The following is a 21,690-nucleotide window of genomic DNA, read 5'->3' on the forward strand; positions in this document are numbered from 1 at the left end:
TAAACTTCAAGTTTAAATTGATAATTTTTAAATGTATTTTACGTGGTTAATATGCACTAGCATCAGGCATTTGGCTGGCAGCTCTCAGCAAACCAGCCTCCTGCTGTTCACAATAATATTCAAAGGCTTCATTACTTTTCCAATTGTTCATGTTTTACTGGATAAACAAAAAATAACAACAGCAACAACAGCACTTTTACTCAAAATTACTATCTGGTAATATTTTAAGAGCTTTTCATAACTAAATTAATTGTAAATTAATTTAAAAAATATATGTAAATATACATACACACACACACACATGTATGTCTAGAAATCATGCTTGTAAAAGGCTTTAGGCTTCCTCATAGGTATATCCCAGTTTTTCCAAGACTTGGGGAATCCTGGATCTTTGGGAATAACAGAAAAAACAAAATGGATCAAACAGTTGTCATCTTGAGGCCCCCTGGAAGTTTGCTGAGGCTCTCTTGTGGGTCTCAGCCCCTTAGTTAAGAGCCACCAGTTTATATGAACCACTTCATCACAAACTGACAAAACTATGTCCACTTCAGGGGAAGTGAACTGTATAAGGGGGAAACCGCTTGTAGAATGAGCTGTTGAAAAACGGAGAATGCTGTGAGGCGTTGATCTCAGCACCCGCTGTTGAGTAATGCAATCTGTTTCTTTAACCTCCTGCTCTTTGGCCCAGGCTTGTTTTAACAGTGGCAGAGTGAATTATCTGCTAGCTGTTAGCAAGTGTGAAACATTAGCTTCCCCGCATCACTGCACGGCCTCCTTCTCAAACATTTGAGCAGAAAATGTAAAGTTGAGCTTTATTAAGTAAGCTAATAAGAAATAAATTATTCCTAAGAATTTTTTTTATTTATATATATATATATATATATATATATATATATATATATATATATATATATATATATATATATATGTGTGTACAGGCCGAAGGTGAAGACAGCTTGAAAAAGATGCAGCTGATGGAGCTGGCCATTCTCAACGGCACTTACAGAGACGCCAATGTCAAGTCACGTAAGAATGACATCTTCAAACATCAACCTGTGTTTATCTGTGCATTTTCTCTTCCCCTTAAATATCCAACTCTTTATATAAAACTCTCTCTCTCTCTTTTTTAAAAAAAAAGGTTTATTTGGCTTTTAAACACAACTCGCCTCTTTTGTGATTTTTAGTTTTATGCTTACAGAGCTTGGGAAAAAATTGCAGCGATATATTGATATTTGTCAAACATTCTGGTTAGAGATTTGTTTAAAACCAGGCATGTTAAACCTGTTATAACTTCAGTTAATTCAACCCAAGCAATTTAACATATATCTTACAGAAAGTCTTAGTAGATCTTAGTAGATCATTTCAGTTTTAGTCATGCTGTCTGTTTTTTTTTTTGTGAGCTTTATTAAAATAATGTTTGATTATTGATTATAATAGACTGTAATAGAAACTTAAATAATTTCTTTTGTGGCCATGCAAGCACTATCCATGTGCACAGTGCAAACTTATTGTTTATTTTTGTGTGAAAATATTTGCATAGACAGCTAGTTTACTTTTTGAAATGATTGATTAGCCCCTCAATTTCTCTTCCCCTCACATCTTTGTGTATTTGCTCTTGTGCATCTTGTCTTTTTTTTAGCAGCCTTAGCCTTCTCCCTGGCCGCCACAGCACAAGCTCCCCGCATGATCACCGGCCACTCCCCGGTGATGTCTCATACGGCACTGCGTACCCCTGCCCCCGGCGCACCCACCCTCATGCCACTCATCCGACAGATCCAGACCTCTGCCATCATGCCCACAGGCACACCCCACCACACCCTCTTACCCCAGACCCCAGAGTCAGGCATCATCTATGCACCTTACGATTACCCCTACACCTTCGCACCAACCTCCATTCTTGAATATCCTATTGACTCAAGTGGTGTTTTAGGTAAGAGTTTTGATGATTTGGTTGTCTTTAAAGGTGTTTTGTACAGATTATGCATTTAACACGATTTGGAGTTAGGGATTGGCAGTATGATATATTTAATTTAACTTCTTATTATTAGTTATAATAATAAATTGCTATTATCTTTACTTTTTAATTAATGTTAATATATTCCTTTCTTATTTTATAATATATAAAAATATAATATTAAAATGAATGTATGTGTGTGTTCTGTTTTTAATGTTATGTATATTTATAAAACACAAACACAAACACACACACACACACACACACACACATATATATATATATATATATATATAGTCAAAATATTAGTTTTTGTTATTATTTAAATTAGACTAACTCCTTCATTCTGTCTTGTCCTTGTAGGTATGGCTTTCCCGACAAAAGGCTAGTAATGCTCAGGGGGTTTAACACAGTCCTCAGCCCATACGAGTGTTAAAATGCTTTGCTTTACAGCTGCCTTGGAACAAAAAAAAAGACAAAAGCGCAAACGAAGAAACTGATTTTTATAAGAAACAAAAGACTAAACATCATTACTACTCATGTTTACACTGGTCTTAACTGTTTTGTTGACTTATTCATAGATTAAAAATGGATATTTTCAGGTAAATACTGATAATTAAGCCTCTGTTTGAAAAGTAATCTATATTTGTTTAGTTCGTAATATTTCTATTATTTTTATTTGGAACTGGATCTTAGATATTTAGAGAGTGATCAGTATTATTGCTAATATAACATGCTTGTGAAAATCTTCCTCCATGAAATAGCCTGTAGTGAATTCATATTATCTGAAGCATCTGGTGTGTTGAGCGGAATACAGGGAATCTATAGTCATTGTATAAATTAATCAGTGAAAGTTTAACAGAAATGCGGAAATTGAGAAATGGCAACAGCATGTGATGTGATTTCACTATAACAGGGCCTTGGAGAAACGGCCAATTTTGCCTTGTAATTTGGTCTTATAAGCCTTGTTTGTGAAACAATGTTGTGTGAAATGTAGTTTTAATGTATTTTGATGAATAATCTGTTAATTCTTGTTTTATTGGCAATGTTGCGTTTTGAGCAGGTGCAGTGACTACTAAAGTACGAAGGCAGGATATGCGCGTCCATCCTTACCAAAGGGTAGTGACCGCAGAACGAGGTTAGTTTAGCTCTAGTGTTCAAACTCTGCTCTCTGTGTGTGTGTGTGTGTGTGTGTGTGTGTGTGTGTACTTCTTTAGTATGCTTTTCATTGCATCTCACTCAATACAAAGGGAGGAAATGTTTTAGTCTCTTCTAACCTGCCAAACAAAAAGCATCATTTGAGATTTCAGTGTTGCTGTTATCAAGTATAGTACGTGCCAGTCATACTGTGCAGGGTTCATTTACACACTAAACCTGCCAGCCTAGAAACTGTAGGTGTTTTCAGCTTACTTGTATTATATTTTGAGAATGTTCTCGGGTCAATAAAGCAAAGGTTAAAAAATAGAATACTGTTAAAAAAAAAGGAGGTTGCAGTAGGTTAAAACATCCTGTGATGACAACATTCCAAGCTCTGAGATTTAAGTGTTGTTCACCTAGTGAGTTGCTAAGACAGCATCCAAACTGCCATGGAACTTTTAATGTACACTCTACATAACCAGCACAGAAAATAAATGGTGCTCTGAGGGAGGGAACAGGAGACCCAACTTAAATTCCAGTTTAAAGTTTGCATGTTGCTAAACTAATTAGCATGAAGATACATAGAACACACAAATACTGGATAAAGTGTACTTTTTAAACATTCCTCTATAGGCAGCTCACCAGGTTTTGGAACAGACTATTAATATGATCTGATAACTTCAGCACTTAACATGCGTTGTATATTGAGACAAGCATGACCTGAAGCTTAGTGGACGTATGTAGATGAAAAACAGCTAGTGTGATAGTGTTAGAACCACTTTGGAGAACCCTTATGGAGCAAAATTGACTGTCCACTGTGCTCCATTACACTGATGATGTAATGATGGCCTTCAGGCTCATAGTCAATGAAGGGTAATGGAGCTCACCTGTTTGTTTGCTTCTGTTGATTCCTTCATTCGTCATTCCTTTGATATCCTTTCTCAGTTTTAGAGTGTTTTCAGATAATTTAATATCACTTAAGTACATTAGTGTCCCATGTAAATCTACTTTCTTATTCTGATCCATTGAAACAGTGTTTCGGCAGCTTTCAAAGAAACAGTTTTGAGTTTTTACTTTCTGAATAATGGAACAACCTACAAGATTTAGGGTTTGGAGGAAGATATGATTATTATTATTTTTTTTCTCAAAGTCTCATCTGATATAATAAAAAAACTTATTTATGGTTCAACCAGTCCAGACCAGCATAAATAAAGTTTAGAAGATGGGTGCAATGCTGGTTTCCCCCAATTAATGATACAGATGTGTACTTATTCATTTTGAGAAAATGCAATACTGTATATTATTTCAGGCCTGTTATAAGCTGTTTCTAATTACAGAAGAACTTCTGCAAAATTCAGATTTTACTTTCATAATTCATTCCTGAGTGATTGTACTGTTTGCGATCTTTTTTTCATGTTACATATTTTTATTTATACCTTTTTACTGCAGTTTTTATCTAAAGATCAGTTGATAGTTGTCGTTTAGGTTAAAAGTAAGGATTTGACTAGGGTTATTGAACATATTCATGACAAAATCTTTCATATGCCTTAAATGGAAATAAACTGGATCTAAGGGAATTACAGCACCAGCTTCTAAAGTCTGCTATAATGAAGCTGATTTAAACTCATATAACAAATACACGAATGTCCCAAAACTGTACATATTTAATAACTATGACTCCTGAAAAAACTGTAAACGTGAGAATCTACTGATCAATATAAGTTAATTTCACACCCATAAGACTTTAACATAATTATCATAATTTAATAGACCAATACAACTGACCAGTTTAATGCATAACAATTGTGAAATTGCACAAAATGTCGAATCTATCTTGTCTGGCTTACTGACCACAGCCACAGAAAGTTTTCCGAGAATTTGTAAAAGATTCCTGAGCAAGGGAAAATGCTTTTGAAGGAAAGGCATTGAATGAAATATCCCAAGCACCAGGCTTGGACAGTGTCACATTAGATAGACTAGACGGTTATGAAGGTTAGGACTTGTTTGAGAGTGTAAGTCATCATATGCACTGCACATAAAAAAATTGTTACTTCCGCTCCGTGCATAATCAGAGCATTATAAAGAGGATTCGGAGTGCTTATGATCCCTTAAACTCCCCATTCAAGAAATTCCTCATCATAAAAATATGGCACAAATATTTTGCACTGAAGATTTTAAATCACCAGCTCATAGTCTGCGATACTCAGACAGAGCAAAGAAACGGCAAAACCTCATGAGATGTTTATCAACGCAGGACGGTCACACACTGTGGCCGCCTGTTAGCACAAGAACAACAGATGAACTAAGGAAATATTCCATTTTTGGTTTGTTTGTTTCTTGTTTTGCAGTAAGCTTCTTTCTCTCTCTCTCTCTCTCAAATGTATGGAAAAGAACATAGTTATTGTGTGTGATCTTTTTAAGATGAGTTTATGAAAGCAATATGTTTAACTATAAAGCAAGAACATTTATGAAATTCTATTGTATTTGTAAATGAATAGGGAATTTATACTAGTAAACATGTTAGAGAACAACACCATGTTATTTTTCCAGAAGGGGTACACTTTGTTTTTAGGGTGTCGTACCTATGCCAGTCTTATTATACTGTCTCATAAGTTATAGTCTTGAGAAACAAGTAGATTTGTCTTTCTAATTGTTTTCTTGTGTTTCTAGTGTTATTTTAGCCCTAAATTTCAGCCTATATGCTTTAGTATCATTCTGTTGGATTAGCGTTCTGTATTTTTTGTAAATAGTCCAGTTTTAAAGGCAATAAAACTTGAGTTAAAAAACCACCAAACGTTTTGTACTGTCTAGAAATCTTTTGATTTAGCCTGTGACTCTCTGGTTTTACTTCTCTTGTCACATCTCTGTAACTACTCATGAATCCATATCATTATCACTAGCAGCTTTATGGCTTTGTATTGAAGCAGCACTCGAATGCTTAATAGCAGTCAGAAGATCGTTCCTCGAAATATTAGCATCTTTTAATCCAGGATTGATGCCCTTTTGCTGTCAGTTTTTCCAAATACCCAAACTCTATTGACTGCTACTAACCATTAAGTGCTGTTAGTTTAATTCATAATGCCTCTATAATTTATTTGCCTCTTTGTTTCTTTAACCATTTTCACCTGGGAGATGGGTTCTGGAGTGAAATCATGAGGCCTTCATGATTTTGCTGTGTTAACGTTGAGCAGTTTTCTCTTACAGTAGCTGTAATTAGTAATGTCATATTGTCATCCAACCGTCACTAGCTGAAACTAATCTCCTTCTCTATCTTTTTTGTCCTCTTTATGTCCTTTTATTTATTTTTTTCGTTTCCCTTCTGTCTGTCCATTTTTTTTTTCTCTAACAACCCAGCCGCCACCGGCAACTAACCAATGACCCTCTGAACTCTTCACCCAATGATGACCTGACCATTGCCTGCCTGCTGACCAGTTCTCTGGCTCTCGTCCTTCGCTTCTATGTTTTGGCGGCCTGCTGGTGAGCCCAGAAGCAGCTTTAATTCGCTTAACACAGCCGAGAAGCCGTGATGGCCCCACGCCACCACCTGCAGAACAGAATCGCTCCCCTTCTCAAACTGAGGACCCCAGCCTGCACTGAAGTGTCATAAAGCAATAACGCTAAAATCTTACTTTTAGTTTTTCACATGCACACACTAAATAAACACAATTCTTTATTGGTTTCTAACAATTAAGCATAATGTTCTATATAACTCTCCATGTTTGTGCACTGCAATTCTAGTACCAACCTGAAGAGTTTGAAAAAACAAACAAAAAAGAAAAACAGCAGTTTATTTTAAAACTGATTTATAGGTCCAAATGTCCATTAGGGATGTAAAAGCCATGCTTGCCTACCAGCGTTTTCTTCAGAGAACTGTCGAAAAGCATCCAGACACATGAGCAAGTGTACAAACACTGATCGTCAATTAATACCTTTTTGATACGAGGGTGCTGCACAGGAAATGAAAATCTATATTTTTTTAGGTGATCCTTTTTGTATTCAAAAAACAAAGCAGTATTGGCAAAATGTGATGAACAAACAATGTTTATTTCCTTATGACAAATTTTAGAGACCAAAATGGTGTCTTTAAAAAAAATAAATAAATAGTGCCTTATTTTACACAATATCATCAGTTATGAACAAGTATGAATGTCCATCAATGTGTTATATGCCAACATATCAGGTATTTCTGTTCAATTCTTCTCTATTCGTGAAAACAAGAGGTGCACAGAACAATGTTGCAGGCGTTACACTCAAAAACTAATTGTTTGAAATGTGCATTTTATCATTTTTCCTTACAAATAATGATTTTTACCCACTTATCACACTACATTAGTTAACATCTTGAGCCATTTATGCTCACAATCCGTTTGTATTTGATAATGTACAGTATGTGTACCAGCTCCCTAGTATGTTTAGGGATCCATCACTACATCTGGTACACAGCAATGAAGCCTCCTCAATATCAAACTTGTCAGTATTCCCATATTTTTCACTCTGCTTATATCTCAAAGAGCATTTATTCAGTTCATCAGGATGAATATTATAAAGGTTTGGGGTTAATTAGTACAGAACTCATTTTATTTCTTTATGAGAAACTGAAGTATGCTAGAGGAGCGTGCAGACATGTCACATTTATCCATACCTCGCTATGCAAATGATTTTCAGTTTTATTGAAATGACTGAATAAATTTCCTTCAGTTGGGCTTCCAGTTAAAATGTCAGACCATTTCAGTGCTGAGGAACAACAAAACTAAAAGCGTATTAACAGATTATAAGTACATTTTATTATTTGGTTACCATAACTGGATTTTGAGAAGATACATCTCCTTTTCTAATAACATTGGTTGTATTCATGCCAAGCAAATGCAATACTTTTTAGACGTTTGAGGTTGTGATGCAGTTGCATTTCATTTTTTGTTTTAATATTAACCTGGAAATTGCTAAATGAAAACTCCTGCAAATACATTTAATGAATGTGAATTGTTTTTACAAGGATCTCTCACCCTGTCAGATCTAGTAACTGGAGTTGTTTGTTAATGTGTGTTTGGTTTTTATTGGTTTCGTGTTTGCTTTCCATGCAGTATTACTATAGACTGTGTCAATATGTGTGTGAGTGTGTGTTTTATGGGTGATTGTGTGAGTGGGTGTTTATGTAATGTATATGCCAATGAACTGCAACTCTCCATTTAAGCTTATTTTTGTTGTCAATTTGTTTTTGTTTTTTTGCAAACCCAAGCAGCTCTCTGCATTGGAAAATATACAGTCCTATTTATAACCATTGTAACATTTTATAATGTATTTTTCTATCATATTTTGTATGTGAGAAATAACATTAAATCACATTTCCAGATATGCACAGTATGCCTTATTACGAAAAAGAAAAGAAATTGATATGAGAGACATATTTTTCCCATGATGATATAATTCCATAGGTGATGGAAAATGGAAAAACGTATTCGATTAACAATATAATTTGGTTCCAGACTCACTCGGAGCAAGTTTTAAAGTGGATACTACTTGCTGGGATGTTTGGTTTGTCATTGTTGCTTTGCCTCTGTGCCTTCTCATGTAAATTGTAAGCTATTAACCATTTCTAGTTATATAATTTGATTAATCGTTTCTTGCTGATTGTACTAACATTTGATGATTTCTATTAATTAACAACGTCTATAATTTATTTTGTCTGCTTTGAATCCTATAGAACAGGATTTGTGTGAAATTAAGCAAAAGAGTGTTTTACTGACTGAAATATGCTGGACTAAACTCTGTACTGAGAAGCAATAGCAAAATATTAAAATCATAGTTTTAAAAAAAGAAACTAACTTGGTCGCTCTTTCTCTTGTGCTTTTTACATGTGCCAGGACACTCTGCCTACTAATCTGATTCAGGTCTGCTGTAGATAATGGAGAAGATCTGAGTCCAAACTTTTCTGTACTGTTTAATTAAACGTACTGAACAAAAGCTGCATTTAACAAAAAAGGGAAAACATGATTATGGGGCGAAAAAAAGCTGGAGGAGATGTAAACTCTATATAAATGGTACGGTAGTTTGAGTTGGAGGAACACCCACCTCTGTTTCACACAGTTTTATTATTCTTGCTCAACATCTCCGTGTGCTTGTTTTTGTATTGTAGCCATCTGTTGAGCTGTTTTGGAAAGTTCTGTGAGTCAACAAGAAAAGAGTAACCGCAGATTACACCGGTAATTGTCTTTCAAAGGAGTCCATTGAAACCAGTGCAAGTAAAACTTCCTACATTCTCTGAAATGTGTAAAAAAAAAAAGAAGTAAACATTGTCTTTTGTAAAATAACTGAAGGTCAGTCTAATCATGCCCACAAACTGGAATATTTTTTCAGCCGTGCACATCAGCACTGCTTAACTAGTAGCGAACATCAGGCTTAAAAAATGTAATGTTCTAATCACTTCCTCTTTTGAGCACTTAATATCCTCAGAGAAATCACAGAGGTCAAGATAGCAGTTTCTGTTTGTCAGTGGTGCAGAGTTGAGAGGAACTAGAGTCGTGAAGGAAACCGATAACTCTGAATAACCTTCTGAAAACGGTTTTCCAGTTTTCTAAATGTTCACACATTGTTTTAATGAGTTGCTTTTGTGTGTAATGGTCTGTGTTTAGCTGATAAAGCTAATCAGTCTCTTTTAGTTCCCATAAGACCTCATCACTGCACCCAAGAGTCCTAATTACTTTTGTTTCCTTTTCAGTTTATAGCAAAGTCGCCAACCATAGCCTGCATTAAACAAATCTGGTCGTATCCAAAAGAACAGCAACAGAACTGAATCTGTGACCGTCACAGTCTGTGACAACAAAGCTTGTGTTTTAAAGGAATAGTTCATGCAATATGAATAAAATGCTATGGATTCACTCAGCCCACCCTCCCCCCATTTTATTCTCAATTTCCAAATTCGTGGAAAATAATTGTTTTAAGAATATTAATGCCAATATGGAAAACTGTTAAACTCCAAAAATGAATAAAAATGGTTTGTGCAACAGCATATTCCATAACTTTTGTGTGAATAAACAGACCAAAATTCATTTACTTTTTAAATCAGTGAATGAATCAGTAAACGAATCATTCATACTTCATACATAATTACACTAATGACATAAAGACAATGGTCAGTTTTTGTGCATGAAATTTCACTAATATGACTACATTTTAAGAAACCCAGTGGAGAAAAAAAATAGCATTTTGGTCTGTTCATCAAACAAAGCGATATATAGACTTAATATAAAGCATGAATCATAAAACCTACTTTTATTTTTATTTTTTTTGCATCTTTAAAATGTGGTCACTTTGAGATGTAAAGATGTGAAAAAGCAGCATAAGTTTGAGACAACATTACGGTAAGTAAATAGCCCTTACATTTACATTTAATCATTTAGCAGACGCTTTTATCCAAAGCGATTTACAAATGAGAACAATAGAAGCAGTCAGGTCAACAAGAGAACAACAACAGTATACAAGTGCCATGACAAGTCTCAGTTAGTCTAGTATAAAACGCATAGCCAGGTTTTTTTTTTTTTTTATAAATGAAAAGACAAGAAAAGGAAAAGTGCTAGTATTAGTTGGTTAAGTGCAGGCGAAAAAGATGAGTCTTTAGCTGTTTCTTGAAAATGAGTAAAGACTCAGCTGTACGAATTGAGATTGGGAGGTCATTCCAACAGCTGGGCACAGTCCAGGAAAAGGTCTGTGAGAGTGATTTTGAACTTCTTTGCGATGGCACCACAAGGCGTTGTTCACTTGCAGAGCGCAAACTTCTGGAGGGCACATAAGATTTAACCAGTGAGTTTAGGTAGGTTGGTGCTGTGCCAGTGGTCGTCTTGTAGGCTAGCATCAGTACCTTGAATTTGATGCGAGCAGCTACTGGTAGCCAGTGTAACCTGATGAGGAGAACAGTAACGTGAGCTTTTTTTTGGCTCTTTTTATGACTAAATGATTCATTTAAGGGTATACTGTTCTTTTTATAGCACACACACATACACAAAATGAAAAAACTGACAGACACCGAGAGGGAGAAAGTGAAATGGATGGAAAAGGAGAGGGAGTGATTAATTCGCTCCCACAGAAGGCAAACTGTTCATTAAACACCACGCGTTTTGTGTTAAATGGTTCCTGTCTGTCCCAAATTACTAGCTGCTATTTTAGTTAATCATTCTTTCTTTCCTTTTTTCCCCCCTCATCATTTCTCTATCGCTAACCTACAATTAAAACCTCAATTTCCTGTCTTGTCAATTTTCTGATGCCCCCTCCTACCTCTTTAACTCTACAGTACTGCTTACCTTATCAAAAACACATGCACATACAGACACTATCCAAAGTTATGGAGTCTAATGCAGCAGCAAGTTTAATGAGTGGAATGGATAGCGGTTTTAGATGAGGGCCAAAGAGGAACTGGGTAAGTCCCTGTAAAGAGAGAGAGACACAGTATCCTCTGTTGACTCGCACTCTTGACTTCCCCCTCAGAGGCTGCAATGACCTTTACAACCTTTAAGCCCACAAACAAACTCAGACAGAACCCTCTGTCCCAACTTACCAATTGAAAATAGTACCCTTTGCTTCCCTCCTTCCTTCCTTTCTTCCTTCCTTGTCAATCTACTGATCGTATTGGATGCCAATGGCAAGCTAAACCCAGACAGTTTAAGGAAGAGGCAACAAACTAGAAAAAAATTAAAATGCTACTCAATATGTCGCTGTAGGAAAAACGGTAAGGATTTCTGTTAAATGTGGTGTGATATTAGCCAGCATTTTGCTAGCTTCAACCACACACCCTTTCTAAAACACTCTGCCCTCCTTCCCAGGAAACTTATAAGTAATATCTGTCAGACACTGTACTACATTTTATTAAAAAAAAAAAAGTTTCAGTTTCAGCTAAACAAGTTGCTATGGTTTAAAGTTTTGTCAGTTTCAGTAGCTATTTGAAATATTAATAATAATCAATCATTAATATTATTGAAACAAGTTTAATCAGCTGGGGTCGTTGTCAAGATTGACACTTATACAATCCGGGGAAGTCAATATTAAATTTATTTAAATGCTGTATGCCAATAAATCAGACAGCAATAAGAATGATGTTGAGTACCAATTTTATTTAATTTTATTTATTTAATATTACACCCTTTCAAACACTTAGACTAGTGGTTCTTAACCAGGGGACTGGGGCCAACTAAGGGGCCTCTGTATACTTCCAAGGGGGCTGCAGGGTTACTTCAAATTAGTAAACATTAATTTATTATTATTATTTAGAATAATAAATTAAGTATATGTTTTATATAACATAAGAATAAAGATTTAAAATGAAAATGAATATTCAATAATTTATACAACAATAGAATAAATGTATAAATACAATAATGCAATCATTTATACCCTCAATACCTATTGTTTTTACAGAAGAACACAGTATTTGTGGTTAACAAATACATATATTAATCTGCTCAGTTAAACTTTATATATTAAAACATAAAATCTGTTTATATTAAACATATAATTTAATATATACAATTATTGTACATAATTTTTTTTATCATTCATTTTGTCACTGTTTATCAACATTCGACTGACACTCATCCCATTGAGCTTTGCATGATTGTGTTTAAACATTTGAAATCAATGGTTTCTTCAGCTTCCCTCAGTTCTGTTAAAGCAAGGGGAGTGTTAGCACAAGTGCAGGTCTTCTAGGAAACTAACCACACTTGATCTTAAACAATGACCACAAAGACATGTCCAGCATGAGGATATGGGGAGGGTGGGGAATGTTCTCCTAGAAAGGCTTGGACAGAACAAATCTCAAGGAACACTCCCTTCTGCTCTGTTAAAGAACCGTTTCCACAGACACATTCATCAATGTTTATGTAAGAGAGGAAGTCATCGCTGTTTACCTAGCTTGTGTAATTGTTTCTATTCATAGTTAAAGATCTGAGAAATATCAGAGGTGGTGATGGTGGGGTGCATGTAAAGGATGCAGCAAATTAAACAGGATTACACAACAGATGTTACGCCACAGCGGAGTCGCACAGTAGGGTGCTGCTTCGCTTCGGTTACATCCAACAGGTTTTCCAAGTAACGATGTACAGAAACCGAGTTTACTTCAGAGACTCACATGGAGTAGGATGGTTCTCTGTCTTCTGCTGGTGTCCCCATTCATCTTCCTCTCATTCTGTGGGGTCGCACCGCCCTTCCTGTCTGCTCTCAGAGGATGGGGCCTGGGGTCTAGCTCAGTCCTACACACACACACACACACACACTCAAGGATGGACGCTGCCCAGACTGGTGGGAGAGGACAGCAGAACTTGGCAGGCCACAGTGGAGAACATTCACAGCCAAGCCAAAGTCCTAAAGCACTGCCAGAGAATAACGGGGAGCTTGAAATGACAAGACCTAAGCCAAGGGACAACTATAGCTCTTGGATTTTACTTTGTATCTGGGATATTATAAAGCATACGTAAATCTGTTGCGAGTGTCAGCTGGGCTTTAATGAAACAAATCCACATTAAGGGGCAACTGTTGAGTTTGGGTGTAAACCAAGTTTCCAGAGACTTTAAACCAGGTGATTTTGTTTAACTCTTGTTTGTGAGAAGAAGCTAGCACAGTGAATCTTCAGTGTTTTCCAGGAGCCTGTCAAGTTACATTTGACCATAACATGAAAGCATAACAAAGTAGAACACTGTTTAGGGCTCTTTGTGCCTTAAATAAATTTAGGATTAAGTGCCGAGAACTTCACTTCAAAATGCCACTAGGTCATAAGCCACTGATCCAGCCAATAATAGGTGACTTTATTTTGACATGAATCTCAAACAGCGACAGTGTGAGTCATGCTTGTGAAAAACGTGATGGCTTTAAAGTCTTCTTCTTGAAACTTCTGAAAATTTTTTTTAATAATAATTTACCTATATCAACACTCACAGTTTGTTATAATAAAATATATTTTATAGTTACTATGTGTATATTTACTAATACATGTATATACAATAATAATTAAGATTTTAATTATTGTAATGATTTTGTTCTTATTAATCTCATTCTCACAAAGGCTGCAATTATTTGATCAAAAATAAAGTAAAAACAGTAATATTGTGAAATTGTATTACATTTTAAAAGAACTGTTTTCTATTTTAATATATATTAAATTAATGCTGAACACAGTTTTTGCTGCTTAATATTTTTTTTTGTCCTTGCTGAATACAATTTCTTAATGTCCTGAAAAAAAATAATTGTGAAAAATGTATGAGTTTCTACAACAATATTTCATAATATTATTGCTGTACTGTTTTTGATCAAATAAATGCAGCCTTGAAGAGCATATTTTTATGTTTCAAAAAACATAAAAAAGTAATTATTCTGAACTTACTTAAGATGAACACACACACACACACACACACACACACACACACACATAGACATATGGATGATTTTTATGAATTTTGTTCAGCAAGCAACATGTGCTTTGCTTGTTGTTTACTCTTTATGAGAAAAAAAGCATGATGACTTTAAAGTCTTCATCTGAAAGGTTTCAGATGAAGTTCCCACCCCCTCTTGTCTCCCCTCTCATCTCCAAAAAAATAGTTTAAGGAACAGAGGCTCTGCGCAGCTTTCATATCTCCATGGTAACACACCCCCTTTGGGGTCCTTTTGGAGTTTATTGTGTGTGTTCAACGTTATTGTGTTTGAGCCTTGGCACAAACTCTGAATATAAGGCTGACAACGAAGCGTGATGATAAAACATAAGCATGATTAAAAGATATTCTGTGAGATGAATCCATTATGACATCACGATCATGTCCCAGCGTTCCTTGGGGTGCCTGTCTCTATTCGGCTGCCTCTGGGTCTCTTCAGCACTTTGGGCTGTCTATAGGAGGCCTTCCACTGATTGTGAATGGTCTTTTTGTTGGGGAACAGTGAGCCATTTCTGCTCCCACAGAAAGCCCTGGGTAATTTAGTGTGGATGCCAGGAAGTCTGAGCTCACAGAATGACAACAATGGCAAACGTTATTTCCCCACCTCAAGGGGTGGAATAGAAAGAGACAGAAAAAAGTTAGCTATGGTGATAGAATTCTGCTTCAGCATCGTCTCACACGGCGAATTCCTCTTAAATCTCATGTGAGAATCAGAACAGCCTTTATGGTGCTAAACAACCATTTGTGCTTTCAAGAATGCATCACGGGACATGCTTTATTGTGGCACACGATTCCGTGAGAGGTAGATCCTTTCCCCCACCCAAACTTACAAATCAGTTAAGAAGCAGAAGAAAAATCTTAACCAACTATTAAAAAACAGTCAAAATAGTCCGCCAGAAACCTTTTGAAACTTGTCCTCGTCTGCCATCTAGTGGGAAAGCGTCATCACTGGCGTCAGAGAGTCAGGGAAATTATTTTTTTTTACTTTATGTGAGCATTTTCTTCTCCAACCATATCCAACATACAGTATAAAAAATTAAAACTGAATCATTTAAATAAAATAAATTGTCATTTTAAACAATTATGGCTGTTACCCATAAAATTAACATCACATATCAAAGTAGCTGTATAAACAGGATATCATAACACCAGAATTGGATATTATATTAATTTATTTACATATAAATTAAATATATATATTAGTAGTAGTAATAAATTATTGTAAAAATAAATAAATGTTATTATTATTATTTTATTATTATTAGAAATTATTTTATAGCCCTCTACTGTGATACATCTTTGTATAATTTACTGTAATTATAGTTTTACGTTTTTAGTTGTTTCTCTTCTGTTGTTGCCTTTTTAATCATAAAAACTCAATTCATATAAGAATTCAAATGTATTTTTGATACACATCAAGTACTGACCTCTGACAGCAACATGTTTACTTTCATTTCACTCCCATAATGTTTTTTCTTGATCTGTTTTAATTTATTGTGCTACTGTCATGCATGTTAATTAAGCTTGTATATATTTTTCTTGTTCTGAAAATAAATAAATAAACAAACAAACAAATAAAAATAAATATTCCTTTCGCAACAAGGATTTCGTTAGCAACTGTCAGGACCGTTGAGGTCTTTCAAAGGCCAAAAGCCTCAGGACGATATCGCATACTTTTCATATCGATATAATTTATTTCATTTTAGCAAACTAATATTTGTTAATATTATATTGTAATACATGATGAATATATTACTGATTTGATGAAATCTTCAGCAATCACGCGAGTAATTTTACGGCAGTGTTACGTCACTAGCGTCGTTTCACTTTATGGTAAGGCGGCATGTGGAGGTCAAATGCGGAATCGCTCGGTCAGAGACTGAAAACTGTCTAATTATCAAACATCAACAGTTGACAACTCAGCGCAGTGACATCTGTGTAGGATTGTCAACAGACAGTATACAGCACAACACTGTCGATAAAGCAGATCGTTTGGGGTCGTTAACGTCCATCATTTTGACGCGGGCCTGTAAAGAAGTCGTCTGTCAATCAAGACAGTTTTGTGTATTATCTCTGAAGACATGGATACTAACACACCGGCATCAGGAGGATTTAAAGGGGGACTCGGGAGCCTTTTTGGTGGAGGAACTCCTGAGTATTCAAATACTGAGCTGGCAGGAGTGCCGTGTAAGTGCTACAGTGTGAGGCGAATGTTTACTCTGATTCACACTATGGTCAGGTTAGTTACTTTGAGTGTCTATTAATTTTTGATCATGTGTAATGACAAGTTATTTCTCATTTTCAGTGACTGGTATGAGCCCTCTCTCACCCTACCTCAATGTTGACCCTCGTTACCTTGTACAGGTGAGTTTCTGTAAGTCGGTAGTTACGTTTCAGACCTATTTAAAGGTTTCCGTGGTAGAATTGAGTCTTGTTTTATGAACTGACGGTCAAACACGTGTTAGAGGCTGAATGGACTAAAATAAAGGGTAAGGTGTCATAATAAGAACTTGCTACTGGTTAATTAATGTCAAATTAAATGGTTAATTAATTATGAAACCCCAAACAATTAATTAAACAGCAAAAGGCAATGGTAACATGCAAAAAAAAAAAAGGAAATTAATAATAATAAAAATATTTTGGCCACCAACTGAAATTAATTAATTGTATAATATTTTGTGAAAAACATTAGTTTTCCTGAGAATATAATTATAACTTTTTATTACAATCTGCCTTTATTAGTTGTCCCATTCCCTAATGTATGCTACTGTGATTATATTATGTTCACTTGTTTATACAAGTAATTACAAATAAATTATGATATTGGAATAATAATAACATAAAAACCCTTTACATTTTACTTTTAGGACACAGATGAGTTTATCTTGCCAACCGGGGCGAATAAAACCCGTGGTCGGTTTGAGCTGGCCTTCTTCACCATCGGGGGATGCTGTATAACAGGTGAGGCCTGTCTCTTTACAGAACTTGATCAGTCCTTTTTCTTTAATCATCATCCATTTTATCTGTTGTTTGTTTCTTTAAAGGCGCTGCTTTTGGGACACTTAATGGCCTCCGAATGGGCCTGACAGAAACTAGAGGCATGCCTTGGTCAAAACCCAGAAACGTACAGTAAGTATCTGCTCCTTTAAACTTTGATCAGAAATGATTTAAGTTACCATATAGAAAATTCAGTTAGGATCTTTTCGAATATCAGTCGCTGATACATTTGAAATCATTGACTAGGCACTTTTTGTTAGTTAGTGCTTCTGAAACTTTATTACGACTGGTTTATTACCTGCGAACACAACATCCTGAAGAGCATTTTGAATTTAAATTTTATTTCTGCATATTTTTTTAGTTGCTGGTTAAATTAAAACTTTAATTTAACTTTTGTGGTTTCCATTAAAAAAACATTTTTTGGTGCATCAGTATGTATTTTAAGTTATATTGACTAAAACTGTTTATCCATTGTTGATCACCCATAATTCTACTGTAATACCGACATTTGTTATGTTCTGTCAGAATTTTGAACATGGTCACAAGACATGGCGCGTCATGGGCGAACACACTAGGATCTGTGGGTAAGAAATGCATTGAATTCGAACAGCTTGTGTAAAAGAATATCACAATCGATTGTGTAATTAATTGAAGAGACTCGTGAATAATAAAATGCTGGTTTCTCTTTCTCAACAGCTCTTTTGTATAGTGTGTTTGGTGTGGCCATTGAGAAGGCCAGGGGCGCAGAGGATGATCTCAACACAGTAGCAGCTGGAACATTAACAGGGATTCTTTTTAAATCCACAGGTGAGGAAAAGTGACATTAGCTTAAGTGCTAAATATCATGGCTATCACTGATTTAATTTAATCAACATAATATGTATTGTATTTATTTACTGTATATACATTTATATTTATTTTTTTCAGCTGGACTCAAAGGAGCTGCCAGAGGAGGTCTCATTGGTTTAGCCATGTCAGGGCTGTATGCTCTTTACAACAACTGGGATCACCTGAAGGGGAGATCACCTTCACATTACTGAGGATGACTGAGAGCTCAAACCATGGACTTCTTTTGACTCTGAGCCAATTTTTTTATGACCCCCTTTTGGAATTGCATCCATTTCTTCTTTTTGAAACCCATGGACCATCACACGTGTACAGACTTCTTCAGAGTTTCATTAAATTTAATATTTAAATGGAAGAGCCAGACTGCCTCCAGGTGTGTTCACTGGTCACTTCAGTCATTCATGTAGATGTCTTTGTTAGTGTAAGTTACAGGAACTCCGTATCCTTTAATCATGAGGTTTTATCTGTTCTCGTTGTGGATTGATGAATTTTGTCAGTGCTGACAAACCAAACCATCAAACTCTCTGAAACCATCAATAATAAAATACAAGTTTTCACAGTTTGAGATTCTTCATTTGCTTTTTGTAGGGATTTAAAAATAATTGAGCTGTGTGTAATACAAAATTTGTGTTTGCTGGGCATGAATGGCCTTTCTGGGAGTTAGATGATTAAGCACTACACCATCCTGTATTCGCGTAGCTCTAAATAAAAAATCAAAAACTTAAAATAACTTTAATAAAATAATTTAACAATGTTCAAATTCCATGACATTAAAAAAAGTTTGGAAAGTTTTTATCAATTATTTATTTGTAAGCAAATCAACCTTGATTTCAACAGTCAATGAGTGCAGATGGATTATAATTATAAAATTCCAGAAGGAATGTCCATGGCCACATGGCTAAAAGTGTAAAATATAAAGGATAAATGTCCATCCTGTGGAAATTCCCTGCACTGTTCAGTGAAAAGCACTGCAGTTAGACTGTTCTTAAGGGAGAAAGTCTCCCACAACAGGTGAAATTTAATAACTTGACGCCACAACTTCTTCTGTCGACCGGTCTTATAGCCAATGATTGGGAGCTGAGCTTGGTTCAGCGCGTCAGCAAGTGCCACATTTTCTTTCCCACCTAAGATTTACAGAGGAAGAAGAGATGCCAAAGCCATATTCTGGATAAGTGGATCACCTCCCTTTGTTAATTCAGTGATATTAAGAAAATGTTAAAGTACATTGTTTTTGCCTCAGGGATGTAAAATAAACCAGGTTCCATTGTAGAAACTGCAGTGCGGTACGGGTTACCGCACACTCTTTACATTTGATCTATTTCATAAATAATCCAGCCATCATATTTCAAGACCCAACTTTTACAAAAGGTTCTAATTTTAATACATGAATGTAGATTTTACCTCTTGTGTCCCCCAAGCCAGTCACCCAACGGTAGTGCCCTGGTTTTAGGTTAATCTGCTTGCGCGGCAGGCAGGCATAGCGGATGGAGTTACTGGTCTGAATTTCTGTGGCAGCTTTAACCAATGCAAGTTCTATCCTACAGGTGATAAACGGATGATTTGCCTTACTTCTGAAAGCAGTGAGCAGCAGAAAGAACCCAGTTCTTATGGATCAGAGTCCTTCCACACACATGAACATAATGTGTACTGCCTCTAGCCCAAACCTAAAAAAATAAATACAAGCTTAAGTGACTTCTTCTTTTGTTGTACCTTGAGTAATGCTGTGCCATTTGTGCCCAGAAATAGTAACCTCCTTATAATCACGCCATGCTAATAGCTGTTTGGACGAGGAGAGGTGCTGACCTTCACATGACCTTTTGTTGCTTTCCAAAACCTTGCAGAACCCAAATTATACCTTGGAAAAACCTGATTAATAATGAACAGGATCATGACTGATCTGTGTTGTTTATATAGTCATTTCATTAAAGATTAGCAGAACCTGTTTTTAGTAAGCACTCATTAAGTGACTTACAGTCCACTCATTACAGTAACAATCCCTTTGGAGCAACGTGACGTTAAGAGCCTTGATCATGGGTACAATGGTGATTGTTCATAGCTTGCTTGTACCTTACAGATATGCATGTAACTTCTTAACTCTACATTAAACCACTACACACCACTTCATTTTCATAATAGGTTTTACAGTTATACTTAAAGCTTTAGCTAAACTTCTTTGAGTACAAGATAGGAAAGGTTTTTATATTATAGTTTGTGTGATTTGGTAATAGTGTAGTGTGAATATGTTTCTCCTGTTACCAGCAGAGGGCATAAGAACCAGAATAGAAAGATGCAACATGGCCTCTGAAACCTACTTAAGTTTTTCGTTCTGGTGGAGCAGATTTAAAGACAGGAGACGCTGAGAAATTAATTACGATATGCATGTGACTATATTCAGAATGAATGGAGTTTTATTATGTTAGTTTATGATGTGTCCCTGCTCACCTGTTGTATTTACTCCAAACTGTGAAATATGGTACAGCAAGGAAAACAAAACAGAAGGGAGCACCTGCTCAGGGTGTGTACCAGGGAATGTGCCTGATCAACCAATTGGTCAAAATTACAATGAAAGAGCCATAGAAATGTCCTGGGCAATCTACTGGAACACAGTTCACTAACTTTAACAGGAACTTCTGACATGTTCTCATTTTTGTTCTTCACAAACAAAGAGAAATGTCATTGCCAGTGAGCCAGTGAGAAATCCCATTGTCTAAGGGCAAATTATTCTAACATAAACAACACTTACTGTTTTAAAATAACAGACACAGAATATTGTTTTAAATAAAACTTTATAAAACTCTTTATTGTTGCTCATACATTTCAAGACATTCAGTATTGTCAATATTAAAACACATTAGTGTAAAGCCTACATAAAGCTTGTTTTCATCATACTGTAAGGTGTTGATCCAGTAATATCTATATTATGTTAAATCACAATGCTGTGGTCCCAAAAAGAAAAAAAGATCAGATTGCTTTGGCAAAGAAAAACAAAAGCAGTTTGTGCAGCACACTACAGGCTATTGTTGATTTGGTCAGAGTTTCTGTATACACATTTACTTACCTATAATATGCTGTTTAAATGAATATAATCTTAACATTATTGACAGAGATTGCTCTAAATACAATCCCTAACTTTCACAAAAACATGACTGATTCTGTATAAGATATAGTCATGATATAGCACGTGATCCTGATATACAGTACAGACCAAAAGTTTGGACACACCTTCTCATTTAAAGAGTTTTTTTATTTTCATGACTATGAAAATTGTAGAGTCACACTGAAGGCATCAAGGGCTATTTGACCAAGAAGGAGAGTGATGGGGTGCTGTGCCAGATGACCTGGCCTCCA

The 21,690-nt window shown here is 35.6% G+C and overlaps 2 protein-coding genes across 6 annotated transcripts in view; both read left to right on the forward strand.

The window, feature by feature from the left end:
* Positions 1-6,677, forward strand: part of LOC132121643 (protein quaking-B-like) — a 42,946-nt gene extending 36,269 nt beyond the window's left edge. The window contains exons 6-9 of one of the 5 annotated variants that reach the window (XM_059531255.1): positions 939-1,026; positions 1,643-1,930; positions 3,015-3,092; positions 6,446-6,677. In XM_059531255.1, the coding sequence (XP_059387238.1) occupies positions 939-1,026; positions 1,643-1,930; positions 3,015-3,092; positions 6,446-6,462 (471 nt within the window). In that variant the 3' untranslated portion in view covers positions 6,463-6,677. Of the gene's footprint in view, positions 1-938; positions 1,027-1,639; positions 1,931-2,317; positions 5,886-6,445 lie in introns of those variants that run through there. The other 4 variants (XM_059531253.1, XM_059531254.1, XM_059531257.1 and 1 more) reach the window with 4 other exon arrangements.
* Positions 6,678-16,307: 9,630 nt separating this feature from the next.
* Positions 16,308-18,901, forward strand: LOC132121094 (mitochondrial import inner membrane translocase subunit Tim23-like). Its single transcript, XM_059530274.1, has 7 exons — positions 16,308-16,686; positions 16,805-16,863; positions 17,367-17,460; positions 17,544-17,628; positions 18,022-18,080; positions 18,193-18,303; positions 18,424-18,901. The coding sequence occupies exons 1-7, from the start codon at positions 16,581-16,583 to the stop codon at positions 18,534-18,536; spliced, it is 627 nt and encodes a 208-aa protein (XP_059386257.1). The 5' UTR covers positions 16,308-16,580; the 3' UTR covers positions 18,537-18,901.
* Positions 18,902-21,690: the final 2,789 nt, after the last annotated feature.

The sequence above is a fragment of the Carassius carassius genome, chromosome 39 (genome assembly GCF_963082965.1).
Source record: "Carassius carassius chromosome 39, fCarCar2.1, whole genome shotgun sequence".
Taxonomy (NCBI): Eukaryota; Metazoa; Chordata; class Actinopteri; order Cypriniformes; family Cyprinidae; genus Carassius; species Carassius carassius.

Coding starts and splice junctions, on each gene's coding strand:
- LOC132121094 (XM_059530274.1), top strand. CDS start 16,581: ATGGATACTAACACACCGGCATCAGGAGGATTTAAAGGGGGACTCGGG. Junction 16,864..17,366: donor ACCCTCGTTACCTTGTACAG/GTGAGTTTCTGT, acceptor TTTTACTTTTAG/GACACAGATGAGTTTATCTT. Junction 17,629..18,021: donor TCAAAACCCAGAAACGTACA/GTAAGTATCTGC, acceptor ATGTTCTGTCAG/AATTTTGAACATGGTCACAA.